The sequence below is a fragment of the Ambystoma mexicanum genome, chromosome 7q, assembly GCF_040938575.1.
Source record: "Ambystoma mexicanum isolate Mex_15411 chromosome 7q, UKY_AmexF1_1, whole genome shotgun sequence".
NCBI lineage: Eukaryota > Metazoa > Chordata > Amphibia > Caudata > Ambystomatidae > Ambystoma > Ambystoma mexicanum.
Genome location: NC_090941.1, coordinates 834183674 through 834203884, shown reverse-complemented (window position 1 = coordinate 834203884; position 20211 = coordinate 834183674). Strand labels below are relative to the sequence as shown.

At 46.5% G+C, this 20211-nt stretch overlaps 1 protein-coding gene across 9 annotated transcripts in view; it reads right to left on the bottom strand.

The window, feature by feature from the left end:
• Positions 1 to 20211, bottom strand: part of MTMR2 (myotubularin related protein 2) — a 1647725-nt gene that overhangs the window by 218623 nt on the left and 1408891 nt on the right. For 8 of the 9 annotated variants that reach the window (XM_069639176.1, XM_069639175.1, XM_069639181.1 and 5 more), the window contains one exon: positions 16743 to 18391. The exons of the other annotated variant lie outside the window; for it this stretch is intronic. In XM_069639176.1, coding sequence (XP_069495277.1) covers positions 18227 to 18391 — 165 coding nt within the window. In that variant the 3' untranslated portion in view covers positions 16743 to 18226. Of the gene's footprint in view, positions 1 to 16742; positions 18392 to 20211 lie in introns of those variants that run through there. 9 annotated transcript variants of the gene reach the window in all.

The window sequence follows — 20211 nt, the reverse complement described above, 5'->3', positions numbered from 1 at the left end:
TCCTCAGACCCCTCATCCACCTCAAAAATATAATCCAGAGGCTGGAAAGAGGGAACTGAAAAAGGAACAAAGACATGTTTTGCCTTAGCCAGAGCCTTTTTGGGGGTGCCCCCGTACCACGAGGCATCCTCGACAAAGCCGCCTCGAAAGGTGTCGATGGAATTAGCGTCGCCGACAGCTTCGACGGCGTCAACACAGGCCTCGAGGGCGGAAACCTGAGCGTGTCTCTCGACAGCCTGGGTGCCGACGACTTCCTCGGAGGTGGGGCCTCAAGAGTGTTCATTGACGACCTCAGCGCCGCCTGCGTCGATGACTTCCTGGAAGACTTCACAGGTTCTCGGGGTCTCGAGGGCGTCGAGGACCGGGACCTGGAACGGGCATGTCTAGAGTGACCATCCTTTTTCGACTGGGACCTCGAAGGCGCCCGGTGGACACAATGACTGCGTGAGCCCGAAGGCAGACGAGCGGTGTCTCTAGCACGGCCACGACCGGCGTCCTCAGACGGCACGGACGGACCAGAGCCCTGCGATTGAAGAATCGCCAACATCTCCTTTCGGAATGAATCCCATTCCTCAGGAGTGGAATGCTTGTTGGGACAAGCAACCCGCCGACGGGTGGAGTCCTCGGGGGAGGACGGGGAAGGCGACCTGTGACAGCTCTTCCTGGAATGCCTTGAAGAGGCAGAGGAATGGCGGGACCGACTCCCAGACCGAGAACCCCCAGACTCACGACGACGATGTGGAGAGTCGCCCCTCGAATCGTCTGTCGAAAGACCAGTGGAACACGACTTCTGGGGCTTAGCCACCTTACCGACCGACAGCTTCTTCTTACGCTCCTGCAAGGCCTTCGATGTGAGCGATTGGCAGTCGACACAGTCGTCCGTATCATGGTCCTCTCGAGGCACCATAGGCAAGCGGCGTGCATATCCGTTAGCGACATCTTGGACCCGCACACCCGACACTTCTTAAACCCGGACCGCGGGGTGGAAGAAGCCAAAGACATCATGCTTACAAGTAGCAATGAAGAAACAGGTTCGAAGAACCGAAAGAACAGGATTCAGTAGAATCGAAGCGCGCCGAGATCTCTGAAGCGAACACATTCGCGGAAAAAACGGAACCGAGGCTACAGTCGTCGTGCGTCCTACTTAGAACGTCCGATGACGTCGGCTCGACGGAGGCCCTCGAGGACAGCGTATCAACGTCATCAACGCAGGACGCAGACGCCAAAAGATTTTCCGAAGCAGCACAGCTGTGGTGATTACTGTCATAGATATAGAATACGTCGGAGGACCCAATCCCCTCGAAACTGAATTAGATTGGGTGGAAGAGAACTTATGGAACCACAGAATGAGCCGATCACCCTTGAAGAAATATTAAAAATTATTAGGGAACTCCCGGGATCCAAATCACCTGGCCCCGACGGACTAACCGGGCAATTCTATAAGGCGTTCGCCCCTATCCTGGCACCACCACTCCTCGGCACGTATGAAGAGGCGATCCAAATGGGTGTGTTACCCCCACGATGTGTGAAGCCAATGTGATTTTGCTACATAAATCTGGAAAATCGGCCAAGGACTGTGCCTCATATAGGATAATCTCCCTAATAAATGTTGATAACAAAATATTTACTAAAATCTTGTCTAGAAGGCTGCTTCCATTGATGCCCGGATTGGTATTAGTGGATCAAGTGGGTTTCATACCCAGACAGAACACAACTTTTGGCCTCTGTCATTTGCTTGGAATCATGGAAGCTCTGACTCCTCCTGCCAGGCAGTCATGGTTCTCCTAGATGCCGTAAAGGCCTTCGACTCTGTCGAATGGCCATATCTCTTTGCGGCATGACAGAAACTAGGGCTCGGGACCCATTTCATCAATCTAGTGTCTCTACTTTATAAGAACCCCTCTGTGAAAATTATAATTGAGAAAGAGCGGTCAGCCCAATTCATTTTGAAAAGGGGGACCAGAAAGGGCTGGCCACTGTGTGCAGTACTATTTGCACTGGCTATGGTACCGCTTGCCGCAGGTCTGAGGGAATGACAAATTGGGAGGGGACTGAGCCTGGGACCACACAAACTAATCATATCTTTATACGCCAACGACTTGGCCCTCTTCGTTAGTGACCCAGAAACTAACCTGAACCCAGTGGTGAGAGAGGTTCTCACGTTTGGGGTCTTCTCAGGTCTTAAAATCAACTGCAGCAAGTTTGTAGTGTTCCCTCTCACGGCAGAAACCAGGGAATACCGGGGTGAATTTGACCTCAAATGGGAATCCACCGTCGTTGAATACTGAGAGGTGATGCTTTCCCGGAACCTTGAAGAACTGTTCCATGATAACTACGGGAGGACCATGGACCCGCTTCGCAAAAAGATAGCTAGACGGCGACACTTGCACTCACTCTACTGGGGCGCATATCCATTGTTAAAATGATTATATTACCCAAATTGCTGTACCTGTTCGTCAACGTTCCCTTGCTGCTCTCAGGAAGCTTCTTTCAGCGTTTACGTGGCCTGATCCTAGAACTGCTGTGGGCGGGAAACCAGCAAGAGTAGCCTATTCAACGCTCATACATCCAATGACAAAGGGGGGCTTGGCTTTACCAGAGCTAGAATGTTACAACTGGGCAGCACAGGCATAATTCCTGGGTCACTGGTACACCACTCATTTCATATGACCACATGTCCAGGTCGAACAGGCCCTGATGACCCCTAGCCTGCTGAGAGCAGTAATGGTCAGAGAACTCAAAGAGTCCCATCGAATAGACTAAACGGGGTCCTGATCACATATGCGATATGGTGGAAGATGGCCATGAAGGGTGGTGTCACCTGCCGATATTCCCCCCTATTAACAGCTAAATTCATCCCTGGGCTGCCCATAATGAGCAAGCGGGCATATCTGCAATGGGTGGATAAGCTACGAATAGAGACCCCGGGAAACCTGTTTGTGAACAGGGAGTTTCTTATGACGAAAGAACGTGGGGGTGACTAGCCCCTCGACATAGTTCTATACTTTCAACTACGATACACGTTCAAGTCCTTTTTCCCTCATTCCCAGCACAACCATGTTAGGGGGAATTCTCTGTTTAGGCTGAATTTCCTAACCTAGTGAGTCCCCCAGCAGCTTTGCTGGATTTTTGGGGTTTATTTTTTTCTCCTGCCAAGAGTGAGACTCTTTTACCCTCACTCTTGGGCATGATTTGAGTGTGTTTCTTTGAATCTAGATGTGTTTAATGGGCTATGGGGTCTTTTACTCCATAGGGCTTCATGTGTTTTTGTGATGTGTGTTACACAGCACCCTCAGTGCAGTGACACAGGGGTGTCATAGTGACCCCCCAGTATAGACTCCATACCCTGGGACTGACTACTGTCTCCCAGGGCATGTAAAGTCACCATTGACTTTACTAGTCTTAAATTCTGAACAGAACCAGTACAAACCATCATATTGTGGACGTACTGGCTGGGGCAATTCAATTGCCCCAGGGTCTGTTAGTCGGGGGGGCACGTCTCCGTCCCCCCTGATCGAGTTTTGGCTGGTGGCAGTGGATACTACTTTTTATATTCAACCGTGAATATTTTCCTATGGGATTTCCCATTGTTTTAGGCTACTATCTTTATTTAATTATTTACGGTATCCTCGAACATACCGCCGGTTTATTTAATTAATATTAATTCTCCGGTTGGTATTTTTTGCCAAAACTTGATTCTAAAATGGCGTTTGTGTTCTCTTCTGTGACTCCAACCCAAGTCGAGCCCTTTGTTCCACTTTTTGGCGGGCTTCTCCACAGAAGCCCTCCAAAGTGGTGCCACTCTGTCTGGGGTACTTAGGAGGGGTGGAGGGGGATTTAGGCACCCTGGACTGAGTTTCCTAGGCAACTCAAGTCGCACTCCGTCCTGATTGGCCCAAGTGGTGAGCCGGCCGGCTCACCACTTAGCATGTTTGTGTGACAGCTAGGCTGAGTGAATGGGGGTTTTCTGCATAAAAGCAGGGCTTTGGGGACTGGAACTTCAGAAGTCACCACAGGACCTAAGAATCCGACGAGGGAGAAGCTGAGCCGACCTGCCACGACACCACCACCGATGGAGCCCTGCTGGACCGTCTCACCACTTTTCCCAACAACAGAGGAGATCTCCCGCCGGAGAGTCTTCTTCCGTTGACTGGTGGGGATAACAAGTTTCACCATCTTTTCGCCTTCCCGACGTACCTCGTGGCCGCCTTGCCTGTACCAAGCTCCCCGGCAACCGGGATACCACATTTTACCACAACCGCGAACGAAGGTACCACCTTTAACCGGATAACTCTGCGGCTGGTTTCTTCCCTGGTAGTGCAACGACCTTCATCTTTCCTCCAAGTCGAAATCTTCTCTTCCCCTGGACGACGACGTGACTTGCACCCACTGCCAGGAACAAATGCCACCGCTGGAGGATCCTTCCCACTTAAGGTACCGTGTCCCGCCCGGCTTCCCTTGCTACCGACTGTACCGCGTAGATTTAGCCCCCGGCTTTCGAACCTGGGTTAGCCTGGGACACCCTGGCTAAACTTTCCTAAGCCTCTCTAAACTCTTTTTGAACTCTCTGCAAGACTTTCTAAGCCTAGAGGAACTGTGTGATCTTGGGTGCTTTTGTGCTCTGCTCTCTCTAAGAGTGGGCCCAGCCTTTGGACTTTGGCTCCCCAGTGACTTTGCTCTTCTACCTTGGTAACAGTGTTCCTGAACCTTACAGTGGTGTACCTTTCCATATTCTGTCTTTTTCCCTCCCTTTCTCACAAACTTATTGGAGTGCCATTTAGTTAAGCGCTCACCTCTGTATGAAAATAAGTGGTGTTTTACTGTGACTTATCTGATAAGGAAAAAGGGGTGTACATATTACAATAGTAACTGTGTTTAGAATATTTTACAACAAGAGTGCTGGAGTGTTTCAAACCGTGTGTTTTTAAATAAATAATTATATACTTTGATACCAAAGCTCTGGTCAGTGTTTGCTTGTATTATTGTATCTGTGTGCCTATTGAGTATACTTTGCTACTGCCTAACTCTCTTGAGGGAAGTCTGACTGATCAGCCACAGCTACCAGGTAAATCTGGGTTGTGCAGACTGCTACCAAGTGGGTTTACTGCCAACACCTGTAGTCTTAAATCTTTTGCAGTGTTCCCTAAGGGAACTGCACAGGTTTCTGCCTAACAAACCACCAGTTTGGCAACTACTGCATGGGGTGATTCAGACACAAGGGGATGGGAGGGATGGAAAACCCAAAGAAAAGGTGGGAAACAACTCTAAGCGACTCCATTGATGAGGAGGACTGGAACTACATACTGAGGCAGACCCAAATGTCTCCCTCAATTCCAGATACAAACTGATCCATTTTAACTTTGTACACCAGACATACCACACCCTGGCCAAACTACATACATATTTTCTGTCCATCCCAGAGGCATGCTCTAGATGCGGTCATGCCCTGGCCAGCTTCCTCCACTTAGCGTGGGAATGCCCGAGGGTCAATAATGTCTGGTCAGAGGTGGCCTAAAATATCACAGATAGTAGGGGATCCCCTGGGGCAGAGCCCCCTTACAGCACTACTTGGATGCATAAGGGCTTGTTGGAAGACTGCGGATGTTAGCTTTAAAATGAAAGTTAAATCTCATTCCTAGCACACGCGGTTTAAAGGATACAGATGATTTTGTGGAGGTAGATTTTCAGAAATAAAGTAAGATTCAAATGGCAAATGACACTTTCCCAGCTTTAAAGTCACAGAATGAACACACAATTTCTAATGCAGTTCTAGGCAGGTTGAATTGGATGGGATAAGCTTATTTTAAACTAATAGATGACTATGCACAGTTCTGGCTGGGTACTCACACTATAAATTTGAAATAGGCCGTCAAGATCTGGTCAGGTTGGGACTGGACTTCCGGCGGTTGGTTCTGAAGTCACAGCTATCTGGGTCAGCTCTGCTTTGCTGGTCTGGGTCTCTGGTTCTGACAAAAGTTCTTGGCACAGCACAGCAGTCTGGTCTGGGTCTCTCTGGATACAGTACTGCTTTCTGGGTTCTGGCACAGGGTTCTAGCCAGAATCAAACAGCACAGCCCGGCTGTTGAAGAGTTTAGTGAGGCCTGCTGAAAAGGATTCAGCTTGTGGACTAGGCCTCTCTGCTACAAGTTCTGAAGTCTGGATTCTAAGTTCTGGATATGGTCCTTCTGGATATTGTCTGGTCCGGCAAAGCGCTTTGCAAGAAATCAGTTTGAAGTGGAAAGTGAATGTCCCTATCTGGGTTTCAGTGGTCCTTTTTATATCTTTTGAAAGTGGGTGGGAAGGCTGACTTTCTATGCCCAACCCTCTGAAGATCCTGATAGGTTAGCGGATTTTCTGTGCTCTCACTGGAGAACAGAGTTGTGAGTCATCCGGTGTCATTTTTATGGCATACAGAAAGAACACTCCCCTTGTCACTTTGCACACAAATCTATTTTTGATTCAAATGCGTATTTATCTATGTACAATTTTTCTAATATTATATGTCCAGTTAACATATTTTCTGTAGCACCAAACCATCCGATCCCTGTCTTTGTAAGATGTTGTGTCCACTTCTGACAGAATTCTGCCCTTTTCATCCAGAACACAACCTCTAAAACTTTCCAGAATTTACACAAATGTGCACAATGAATATGGGCATCAGATGATGAAGTGTCAGATTTTTAACATAGACACTTGGTGTAACACCCTATTTTCCGCTACTACTCCCCAGAACATACCAGAGAGTCATAACACCTCTTAAACAGTGCACAGAAAAATCACAGGAATAATGATATTATTTACTTAATTTTGACACTTCCGTACTATGAATTATCCATCTTTTTAAAATTATGCTCTGGCCCAGATGGGTGTGGTTTAGGTTCCAAAGCAAAGGAGGAATTTCTGTCTGTCCCCGCCTCCAGCTCAGGTGGCTCCCAGAGGTTGTGCCCCTCCCATTTCCTTCCAAGAAGAAGCCATTTACGACCCCTGATTTAGCATTTGCCTGAGCCAAAGAAAGTTCATTGTTCTGTTTTCCTGCACCATCATATTGGACCTCCATTATACTTCATGGTCCATACCTGTTTCTCTTAGATCTGGGACCCATATTGGCCCACATCCGGCGCACAGGACTCAGACGACTTTGGCATCTAGGAACCCACAGCCCACCGAAAGTGCATAACGCACCTGCAGTCCAGTAACCATTTTAGGACGGCAGACAGCACCCCACTGCTATTACAGCAGCAGGTAAGCTGTACATAGATACACCACGTGATGTATCACCATGGCACCACTGAGCCTTTATTGATTAATAACCTTGAATGACTCAACAATTTCCCGAGATCCTTACAGCCCTTATTTCATCCACAGTTACTACAGACAACACCACAACTGGTGTCCTATCCTGACAAAGGCCAACACAGAGACAGGCTGCAATCAAGCCCTACTTGGCCGAAACACACCTGTGTCGATCCCATGTGACAACTGTCTAACCCCCTTCCGTGTATGTTATGTAGAAAATGTTGTGTACACCCTGTGTTAACCACGCCCTGGACTACTCTCCGTCCTGGGTGCACCTTGTTCAACCATAGGCTATTTCTACCATCAATTGTGCTTGTGCTCTTATATACAGTGTTTGTGCCTCATTACCACAGAGGCGGATACTTACCTGGTATTTTCACTGAAGAGAATCACTCTTGTCTGTGGTCTATAACTCTCGTGCTTATCGAGAGCATTGTAAAATAATTGAAAAGTCACCAAGAAAAATTATTTTGTTTTTGAAAGAAATGTATATGTTCAGAACCACGCACCCGCTGATAGGATCTCTCATCCCGATTATTTGTTGATATTTATACATGCACAGAGGCGGGGACCTGGTGCCTCCCTGTTTGTTGACATAGTAAATGCTGGTCGAGTTGTCGGTCTGGATGAGAACAGCCTTTCCCCCAATTAGTGATAGGAATGCCCTGAGCGTCAGCCAGCTGGCGTTCAGCTCTAGCCAATTGATGTGGTATCCCTGCTCCTGCGCGTCCAGGTGCCGTGGACAGAGAGATCATCCAGAGTGGCTCCCCAGCCCTTGAGAGAGGAATCTGTGGTGACGGTGGCCTGCGGAGTGGGCGGTCGAAAAGGGCTTGCCCGTCCATAGATTGTAGTCTCTGGACCACCAGGTTAGGTCCGGGTGGAGAGATAGAGGAACGTTGATCATCTCGGATTGAGAGCCCCGCTCCTGGTTCCATGAGGCCGCGAAGTGCAGCTGAATCCTCCTCATCCTTAGTCTTGTGTGCGGGACGGCTAATAGGACCGCTGCTATTAGACCCATCAGATGTTGGTACCACCATGCCGAGGTCACTTTTCTGTTGAGGAAGTGGGTGTTGGCCCTCTCGATAGCCAAGATGTTGTCCTCCGAAGGAAATACCTTCTGGGAGCACGTGTTCCAGACGAGGCACAAAAATGTCAGTCTGCGTGGGTTGCAGCAGTGACTTCTTGAGATTGAGAGAAAAGCCCAGATTGTGCAGAGTGTTCATAAGCGCATGGGAAGAGTGGTGAACCGCTTCCTGAGATGTAGCCCTGACGAGCCAATCGTCGAGGTATGGGTAGATGTGGAGGCCCCGCGTTCATGAGTCTGGTAAAGACCCTGGGGGCCGAGAGGAGGCCAAAAGGGAGGACCTTGTATTGAAAATGGTACCCAATGATCCTGAACCGTAGGAAAGAACAATGGGGCTGCCAAAAAGGGATGCGAAGATATGCGTCCTTCAGATGCAGGGAGCACAACAAGTCTCGCCTGTCCAATGTCTCCGCTTTGAAAGCCCGCGTAACCATCTTGAACTTTTGCAGGGGTAAGGAGAGGTTGAGGATGGAAAGGACCAGCACAACTCTCAGGCCCGCCTGGTGGTTCTTCTGAATGGCAAAAATCCGGGAGTAAAAGCAAAAGCCTTGCTGGGAGGCTGGGACTTCCTTCACTACCTGTCTCTGTATGAGCGACGGCATCTCCGCCAAAAAAGTTGCTGTCCCAACCTGTGGGAGTGGAGGGGAGGAGGGAGGAGTGGCTGGGATAGGAAGGCAGTACCCCATTGATACTACGGAGAGGGTCCAGGGGTCGTGAAATTCTGGCACCAGAAATGTGCATGGAGAGCAAGCCTGCCCCCCACCGCAGACACGTGGACCCGAAGGGGCATGTCATGCCTTCTTTCCCTCTGAGGCTGTCGCGGAGGAGGGGGACTGGTGGAAAAAGCCCTCACTCACCCCTCATCCTCTTTTTGTTGTCTGCGCCGGTTCTGAGACGGCGAGTAGTTCGGCTGCCTGGATCTACATTCCTGGAAGCCTCGAACCCTCCATACGTACGACCTCTCTCAGAGCGCTGCTAAGATTGGGTGTACGCTTTGGCCCATGGTCTTTGTAAGGATGGATAAAGTCTTGGCCTCTTGTGAGATTTTTGTCCAGCTCCTCATCCGTGGAGGAGTGGAACAGGACCCCCCTCGAACGGTAGATCTAGTATGCATTCCTGGACATCCAGGTTGAATTTTGTTGCCCGGAGCCAGGCTGTCCTTCTCATGTCCATGGCAATGCAAATGGCACGGCCAGAGGTGTCAATATGGGGCACTGTGGATTCCATGAGATCATGCGCCACCAGCTTAGCCTCGTCTAGCCCCGTCTTAAAACGTGATTAGCTCTGGGTGGGGAGTTCCGGAAGGAAGTCCGCAATTTTCCACCATAATCTTTGGTTGGCGGCAGCCAGCATGGCATCTGTGTTGGCCTGATGAAGATGTAAGGATGCGTAGGAATAGAGTTTCTTGCCATACGCAGCGCTGCAGAGGAGGCGGCGGAGGACGACCGAGGCTTGGAGTACAGTGATGCTGAAGCAATCACTGAGGAGAGGATGGGCCGAGAGTGTATCCCCCTCCATCTGCCTGTACTTGGTGTCCAGGCGTCGATTGACCGGCTGGGCCGAGTGGGGTTTGAGCCAGCCCTTCTTGGCCAGGGAGATTACATCGGTCTGCATAGAAATCCCTGATTTGGCAGAGGGGTGTCGTGTGAGGACTTCTACCAGAACCCCCTCTGCCAGCTGCTCGACCTCGGGTTGGGGTAGGCCCAGATACTCCGCCAGACCAGCAAGACGTTTGTGGAAGGCCCTGCCTGAGGATGGCGTGTCTGGATCCTCATCCGTATCGGGCGGATCCTGTAGAGGAGGAAGAGTAGTTGGCGCTGGAGGCTGGGGTACAGGGACTGCGGTCAGAGGCTGAGGAGGTGGCAGAGGTTGAGGAGTCGGCTGGGGAGCTGGAGGAGGCAGCTGCGCCAGGGCCTGGGGCGCCGACAGAGGCATCTGTGGTGCCGCTAGCACGCCGGGAATGACTTCCCTGATGGCTTCTTTGAGGATAACGGCCATCCAAGATGACTTCATGAGGCCAAGGAACCTCTCGAAGAAAACCTCCTCACTGGCTAAAGTGGTGGCAGGGGGTGCTGACGGGGTAGCAGGAGACTGCTGTGGCCGCTGCATACCCTGTCCATACGGACGCAAAGGAAAGCTGCCCTGCCCATAAGAGGGGTAGGTTGTAGGCCACGTACCTGGTTGAAGCGAGTCCCACCTTGACACTCGTTCTTCGCCGAATTCCTGGAATGGCGTCGGACGGGTGCCTCTTTCTGGCGCGGAAGACATTTTGTCGAGCTGCCTGCCACTTGCCTGTGACGTGTTGCTCAGCCGGCTGAGCCTGGCCTCCTCCAAGACTCTTGCGTGTGGATCATGAGGCATACCCTGATCCTCGGGCCTAGGCCCAGTAGGTGTGACACCCTCGACCCGGGGGTCGGTAGAACTGTGCTTAGGCACCCCCTCTGACGTATTGCCAGTATCAAGGCGTAGCCCCTCGGTCATGGTGCCAGTATAAGGACAGAGCCCCTCGGGTGAAGACCCGGTAAAAGAACCTTTCGGTCCCTCAACACTGACACCGGGGGGATCCACGGATCCTGCGGCCCGGTAGCTGTAGCAGCCTCGGTGCATGTGCTGGTAGAAGGACCTGAGTGGTCCCTCGCATGCAGGAGAGTCCCTGGGAAGGAGTCTCCCTTGCAGGGTGCGATGGAGAATATCAGCCCTACCTTGGGGCTGTTTCGAGTTTTCACAAAGTTCTTGAAATCCCCTGGAGGCGACCTCTGGAAAAGCTCCCTCCACTTGGCTAGTCTGTTCTTCAGCGCTTTTGAGGATAGCGAGTCACACGCTGAGCAAGATTGCCAACCATGGTCTGTGCCGAGGCAATGTAGGCAGAGGGCGTGGGGGTCTGAGGTAGGGACGAGCCCGTTGCAGGAGGGACACCTGCTAAACCCTGTAGAAGTCGACATGCGCCGGGGAGGCGTGACGCCTGAGGACTGAGTACCTGAATGATAAAAAGACAAAAAAGAAGACAAAGAGAAGACATATCCGAGCGTCGAATTACATGGCCGAAACCAAACCCAGGTGAATTCGGCCCATTCCCGTTGATGCAGAAAACGGGACGCCGGAGGGCGTAGTTAGGGCAGCGCATGCACCCTGGGCTGCACCCCCACGTGCCTCTAAATTTAAAAGGGAAGAAGGTTTTTTCTGGTGAAAAAGGTTCTGTCTCCCGTCCCTTGGAAGGGATGCCCATGCAGTATGGAGGAAAGGGGATGGGACGTAAGAGTAAGCCAGAGACATACATAATGGAACAAATGACTGGGGAGCTACATGGCCTGGCCCCATCAAGAGTAATAGAATGGTCAGCCTTCTTCAAGAGGTATGGTCCAGAGAAGCCACAATCAGGAGAAGGAGAAGGACAATTATAGACAGTGGATAGACCCAGAGACTACGAAGGGAAGGCGACAGACAAAGGGGCGGGCGAAGGGAAAGGAGTAACAAATGGAAATTCGCGAGAGGTGCAAAAGATTCAAGGAGTACCCCAGATCAGAACCTGGAATGTATAACGTGCAAAGCAGTAAAGAAAGGAGGGAGACTCCCACCACAAAGTGGTAAAATGTGCCAGTGGTACATAAATGGAGAACTCAAGGGACATGTGCTCAGACTATCCTGAAGCAACAGGGGGTTAGGGGGATTGGGGAAAAATGCACACACAAAAAACAGCAGGAGAACGTGAAATATGTAATGATGTAAAGCATGCATTTGGTTTTGTTATGTCACTCTGTCAATAAAAAAAGAAATAAAAGAAAAGACGAAATGAAAATCGGAAACAGGATTGCCGAGTTTTTGGTTAAAGACTTTTATTCAAAGATAAGAGGTTGGGAAAAGGCCTCTCTGGCCCTGCTCTAAGAGGAATTTCCCTACCTAAGCTAAAAACTAAGGATCGGTGTGTGTCAGGAAGTCAAAACAAAACTGTCCCGTGCCAAAACATTCTATTCTGACCCTCAAACTATAAACTATACTAAAAGGTGAAAAGAGAATGTCTTTAACCTTAGAATGTTCAGAATAAAGTGTTCAGAAAGAATAAATGATGCAGCCAAAAATTTATTCAGAGAAGACGGTTGTTGTTTCCAGAGGGTAGTCCCCTTCCCCTGGATTCTTCCTTTCTCCTTTTGGTTTGTTCAATACAATAGTTCTTGGGGTCGCTCAAGGATAAAGAGGTTGTGTTCCAAAGGGTAGATCCCTTCCCCAAGGTTCCTTTCTTATTCCTTGGGTTTTATAAACAATAATTCCGCTGGCCTTCTTTAGGCCTAATACCACACTTGCAAACAAAACTGTTTAGTTTCACATTTTCAGATGAGGTGGTTTCTTCTTTCTTGTTTAACACAATCTTTTCTAATTGCCCGGTATACTCTCCTGCCAGAAATCTGTTTTCACACACTTGAATGGACTGGTTTATTCTCCTGCAAGGACTTCTGTTTTCATACACTTGGAGCCTTTGCCCGCTCCCACATGTCCTTGTATGTAAGGTTGGATAACGTATGCCTGCAATAGGTTATCCTCTCACTGTTACTTATATATTTTCACATGCACACATTAGGAGAGGGGTTAATTGCAATTTAAATTCCCCCTTTTTAATATGTCATACTGTGTCTCTGTAAATTGGTTTTCATATATGTGCCCTCTGCGTGCTCGCTGATACGCCCCAGCGTTCCCTCTGCTTCCGAGTGGACTCACCGCTCTTCGCGGGCATAGATTTATTCCCTCACGTTCTGCAAATCAAGGATTCCAGCCTGCTTTTTCTTCGCTGTCGCCTTCTCTTCGTTCTCCAGTCCTGCCCAGCTTCTGCTGGACACACCTGCTTTCCCCTCGGCTCCGGTGAGCGATGTGCTGCTTTTCTCTGTCTGCAAATGCCTAGGAGTCCCTCACCGGTTCCTGGCGCACCTCTACTATCTGCAGCTTCTTTCTCCATCTGCAAGCCGCCTGGCTTCTCCACGCCAGTTTGGTTCTTTGCTTCTCCGTTCCTCGTAGCATGATTCAGCTCTCGCTCGCCACAGCAGCAATCACTGCCTCTCGGTTTGGGCTGCTTACATTTCCAGGCGACATGTGAATGCCGGAAAAAACTAGAACATTTATTGAGGGTGTGATCTCTTTTGCTGCAATTGCCCTCCTTCATCACAGTATTTTGAGGATTCTGGGAACTGTAGTCCATTAGTGAAAATTGTTTATGGATTTTGAATAAGCATAAAAAAGGTTTTGATGGCAAGTTAAGTCTGTTTGATGGATAAGTGGAGTTATCACATGTGATTCCATCATATTGACACAGTTGGTTTATAGATTTTCTAAGAGGGGTTTCCCTGTTCTTCATAGGAAAAGGAGCAGATGCATTACAATAGGCCATGAGTGTTTCAGACATGGGGAGGTTATTTTCAAGGGAAAATGGGGGATACCATGTCTCACCCGATGGAGCCATGACATCTTCCCAGAGGCTGTCTCCTCCCATGTGATCCTCCCTCATATAGCCACCCCCAAAGTCAGAATCAGATAGCGGCTGCCGTCCCCTGGCCACATGGGAGGAGGTCACCGCCGGAAGATCGGTGTTGACTCCACCGGATTCATCACAACAGCTAACTTTCTCCATTGTGGCTGTATGGCTGGTCTAGGTTCCAGGGTGGGGTTACATTCCTGAGGTGCCATTCTTCTAGCTTATATTAACCTTTGTGGATCTGCGGCTACCCAATGTTCTCATTCCTCTGGACCATTGTCAGCATCTTCAACTCTACGTCTTGCTTAAAAAGTGTAAAGCATCTCTAATGTTGGTTGTGTTGTACTATCTCTTAATGGGATCTTTCCTATCAACCAGACTGCACCACTTCAAGTTACCTGCAGCTTGATGAAATACTTCTGTGAGACACCAGAGTATGAAAGATTCAACTGTTAACCGGGTCTCCATGCACTTCAATGGGAGATGCTGTACTTACATCCCCTGGTAACTTCTCTCTCTTTGTGTTTAGGATACCCGGCATCTGATCTGCACTCTCTAAGGGGGGTCTCACTACACAGAAGGTTGTTGAGGGGGAGAGACTTTGTGGGTCCCCCATATATCACCTCCAGGGTCACTTCAGGTAGCGGCCAGCTTCCCTTGGATCCCAGCGTCTCTGGGTCTTCCCCAATGGGTGCTCTAAATGTGACATTGTCACAACCCCCACAGCATCTACTCCTCCTGATGCTTAATTATCTTCTATGGGCGCACTTCCCCCTGGTGTAGTAGTAAATGACACACTGCATGAGGAAAATTCGGGAAGTTATGAGCCAATACTGAATTTCTTTTAATGATGTACCCAGTGCTGAAAAGTTCCTTGGTGCTCAGCTCTCATCCAGTGCTTCTAGACGTCATACAGTAGGATTAGTGGAGAGTACAGGAGGTGAAGGAGTTCACAAGTTTCAATGCACAAAGAATTAATGTACGCATGTTTTCAAAATGTGATCTTTCAAAGTGGTAGAACAGGGAGGAGGGGTTTACAAGGCATTAATGTCTGCCATTCGGGTTATACAGTACTGTGTCGAGTATGGCCATCAATGCTTGGAGCATTAATCAGAGCCTATCAGCCTTTGCATCCTGGGTCGACAGAAATCCCCCAACTGAAAAGGTATGAGAACCTTGCAAGAGCCCTGGGTGGCAACAGGAGCTGTATAGGTGATGACCAGATTATTCTATATCAGTTAGGGCACTAGTCAATATTGCAATAGCAGTGGTGCCCACAAGAGATAAAACAGACAGCTCCAAAGGCTGTTCCATTTGCCAAGACAAGCAGTATTACCGCAGTCCAACCAACGGCATGACCATGAAGCCCTTACAAGCATACATATGTAAGCTACATTGCAATATGACAAGTTCCTACTGCGTCTGTCCATTTTTATCTCTATCAAATGCCTTATGAGGCTTGTTGTCCTCAACAAATGAACTGACTGAAATGAAATGACTGAACTTTGAAAATTCAGCATAAACAATAGCACAGATATCAATAAGCCAGTGTGTTTTTAATTTTAGTAATTAAAAAGAAGGCTACTATTTGTAAAGAGAAAAATAAAAGCTGCATTGGTTGTCTAGGGGTTCCTAACTACTGTAGGGGAAAATGTATTTGATCCTGTGGATGGACCAGCTGAGGCTTCCAATCGCACAGACAGATGCCCCTTAGCTACCAAAAATAAAACATAAATATAGTTATTGATTAAAATGTTGTTTGAACTGTAGCCCATTAAATAAAAAGAGAGAGACGTGAAAGGAAAGATCCAAACCCAGCTCCCAGGCTGCTTCTTTTCTGGAGTCCAGCACACAATCCTCTAAGCCACAAATGCCAGACCATGAAGCCGATACATAAGCACAACACAATCTGCCAACCTGCCCTTGTGCTAGGCATTATCCTGAAGAAGGCATTCAGTTACTGCTTTGCATGACAATGTATAATGCTACATGTTGGGTATGGCCAAAACCTTTGCATCGAGTGCCACACTGTGGAGACATGCAGTTAGTTTCTCCTTAGGCCCATTAGCTATTGGGACAAATATGTGTTTGAGGTTCCTTGTAGAGACAAGGGGGTCTTATGATGCAGGAAAGAGTGAATCACATATTGGAAGATGACAAGTACTGTAGCTAACCTTGAGCTAAAATCATAACTTTATTAAAGACGCATAAACACGGGCTTTCCCACAATCTCTCCTTAATGTACCACTTATAATCAATAATAAAATGTGAACATGGCGGCAGCTAAAGAGGTGTTGACTAACATCAGATGCTTCTAATCAGTTCCCTTTTTAACACTGAAAGGGTGCAAAACAGAGAAGATGCTAGTAGAGTATAGGAATGCGATGGCAATATTGAACTAAGCCCTACTAACCAGAAGAGTAAAGTAATAGTCCTTGTGGAAGAAAACAATCTTATTGTATATGTAAAGCAACTCCAAACAGCAATAGTAGTTGTGACCCCAACCCACAGTTGACAGTGGAATCTTTCAAAGTCTGGTGTCTCAAAGAAGACTATCATCAAGATGCAGGTAACTTGAATTGGAGCAGTCTGGTTGATAGGAAACATCTGGCTAAGAGACAGTAAAACAGAACCGCCATTAGGGATGCTTCACACTCTTCCTTTTAAGCAAGGGGTAAAGTTCAAGATGCTGACACTGGTCCAGAGAAGTAAGAACATGCATGTGTTTAGAAATTCCTTACACATATTTGGTTTGTCTGTCCTCTCTTTCAATAGCATACAGCCCTGCAATAACATGTGTATCACTCGGACAAAAACATCATCAATTGGTGTGCAAGTGCCATGTTCAGTCCTTTCTCTTCAAACAAACATAACTAATTTGATCTTCACGTTAGATACGGAGAATCAATTTTCTGAAACTTGTTTAATTTCTAGGATTTAGCATACTAATATTCTAAAAGCATTATACAATAAAGTAACCATACACATGTTGAAGGAAAATGCGAAAAGGGGCTTGTATGCACTGTACCTTGAAAGGAAGGATAATGCGGTTATATAACACTCAGTGAACAAATAACCACAGTTACACATTCTACACTGTCAGACAGTGAACACTATTATTTAAGAACTTGTTGAAAAAATAAGTATTCATACATTTCCAATTTAACAATATATTTTCTCAGTTATCTTAATATTTTTAAGCACTATTTATTTCATTTTCCCAATACAAAATCATCTTCATATTCGTTTTTTCTTGTACAACAGAAGAATTATTGTAAAGGTCCGCGTGTAATTTTCTTTGGTTGACATACAGGGGTTATCATAACCATCTGAAAAAATATCATCACAATGCAATTTCTTGCTTTGCACACAGAATATTGAGGATCAAAGCTGCTTTATGGTAATAATAGCAATATTGCACTATCAAGGTCCTTCAGAAAAATATAAAACGCAAACACAGCATGAAAACGTCAAGTGTGTAGTGTTCACCTAAGTTCTTCCAAGTATGGAAGTACACAAAATCCAGTCTTGGAGAAAAACACAAAAAATAAATAACTACATATAAACAATAAAACTATTTTTCTACAGTAGTTTCTAGTGTTAGACTAACTCAATCCAAACACACTTTTTGAAATTGCATTTTTTCCCAAAATGTGTCAACTTGTGTTCAATATAAGGTGCTCCAACTATATTTATATACATAAAGAAAAACCTCTGCATCACTGAAGAAACCAAACAGTATTTTCCATTACTTCAAACTCAGTAATCTGTGTGTTATACTGGACATTTTAAAGTGCATATGTTTGATTGAATAAACCAGGTCATTATTTAGGTGAAGAATACTAATCTTTACATCGCGATCCTGTTCAGTACTACAGCCAAAAAGCTCACACCCATGTTCACATACGATTTGTTTGTTTTTCATTGCTGGTTCACATTCTAAAAAATGAGTTCTCTCTCTGTTCATCAGTGTAACAACATATGTCAGGATATGCTATTTTGTAAACAATGAGGTTTGGGTATATTTGTTGCAGTTATGTGTAATTTAGCATGTTACAAACGTTCCTGAATTGCACTGCCATTCTTTTAAGGCCACTGTATTAGAATAATACCATTTTCTATAAATATTCAATACTTTACAGCTCAAAGCAGATACATTTGAAACGTTTTAGTGAGAGTATAAGCTAATACATATATGACCAGCAAATTATCTCAGTGTTTTAAGGTAGTGTAGTTCTTGATGCACAAATAAATCACACAGAGCTATGCTCTCAGTGCCTATCGAAATCAGTAATTGATGCAACTAAAAACATCTGTTTTTTTAATCAAGTTCCTAATCCTGAGGTGTTTTGAAGGAAAGCTGCCACACAAGCTTAATTGGATTTTTCTCATACAACTGTCTGTGCATGCGTTACAGACTGAGCAGGTGAACCAGATTTCTCTGAAGATGAAGCTGCAGAACGGTTGAGAAGTTCACGCTGCAGGTCTTCCACTCTTTTTTGAAGCTCTAGCCGCTTTGAAAGGAGTTCTTTATATCTACTGTAAATTGGTTCCTGCAAACAAACAATACTGAACATTATACACATGTAAACAAAAGAGTCAAATACGTTACTCCTGCCCCTAATGGTCTGTAGAGTACCCGAGCAGAAACAAGTTATGAAATGTATCTTCATTAGAGGAAAAAACACTTAACCACACGATGTGAGTGGAAATTGCCCTATCTAACATAGTAAAATGATTAACCTTTTTAATCATTTATGCACATCTTGGTTTGCTTGGGTGTGAAAAGGACCCCTTTCTGGTAGTTTTGAAGTATAATTTCTTTAACACTTCTGCATTGTAATGACTTTCAAACCAACCAAATATAAAATTAAAGCATGGTGTAGCAGAAAGTATAAGATACTCACCGTTGTGACAAACATACTCTTGGTCCTTAGTCCCCTTTCCTCCATACTGCATGCGCATCCCTTCCAAGGGACGGGAGACTGTGGGATGTATTAACCCACTTATAATCTGCCCTGCGGCATCCCTGTGTGCTGATGGTGCCAGAATTATCAAAATAGCCGCAAAACCCCTATGCGCACCAAAACCTATGGAAATAAGGCTTTGCAACACAAAAAGATGGCTGGCAAATCTACCATGCATGTAGTCAGTGGTGGAATGGAGACCTCACTCCTGAAACATGTCACGGGGCTTCACAACAAGTACAAATGGAGACTGCATGAAAAGCAGTGTTTTGCTGAAAGGAATCCAGAATATTGTTTTCAAATCTTTTTCTTGGTTGCTGAAACTGCAGAACGCCGGTCCAAAACACCATAAAACATCAAATATTCTTGCTGGGTGTTACAAGTCACTTCATTCAAAAAATCATTATGAACATACAATGTCATGAAAAGCGGAATCTGTCATCAAAATATTCACAAAAAAAATGTGCCTGCCTGTGAAATCTGTCAAAATCTGGGTGCAGTAGCAGCGGCCGCCTGTATAACAGCTGTCAGTAGCTTGAATCATACAAACTAAACTTGTGCAACTGACATCTAATGTCTGAAAACTAAGTGACCTGTTATTGAGAGTAACCTAGGTTGTAACTATTTAAATCCCATGGTTTAGAAGCTAGCTGGAATAAGTGTTCTAGCTGCCTGTTTGAAAATTGCAAGTTTATTTTAAACAAAGAAAAATATAACAAAATGACATTGAATTTAAGCCTGCCTAAAAACAATTAAACCAGTCCAACAGCTTCTTCCCAGAAAGAGGACCCCTCCCCCTCTCCCCCAGCTGGAACTCACAGGGGGGTGCCAATTGCTGGGGAGCCAGAAGGAGACAATGGACTTCCTACAACTCAAGGAGATGCTAATTAGGAAGTATAGTAAATGGCCTCTGCCAGGAGGAAATGGGAGGCTGCTGCTTCTGGACTGCAAACAGACAGGAGGAGGCAGGGACAGACAACCATTTGTGGATTCACAAGGACAAAAAGCACATTTTACAAATACTGATAAATGACTGTGTAAAATTGTAAAAATTATAGAAAGAACAGCATTGTTAATGTGATTTCTGGATGCACTGTTTAAGAGATGCTGGAACTCTGTGCTGTGTTCTGGGAAGTAACAGTGGAAATTCTGGTTTTGCAGCAAATGTATTTATGTCAAAAGCATGAAGCTTCACACGCTTATGGATGCACTGTTTAAGAGATGCTGGAACTCTGTGCTGTGTTCTGGGAAGTAACAGTGGAAATTCTGGTTTTGCAGCAAATGTATTTATGTCAAAAGCATGAAGCTTCACACGCTTATGGATGCACTGTTTAAGAGATCCTGGAACTCTGTGCTGTGTTCTGGGAAGTAACAGTGGAAATTCTGGTTTTGCAGCAAATGTATTT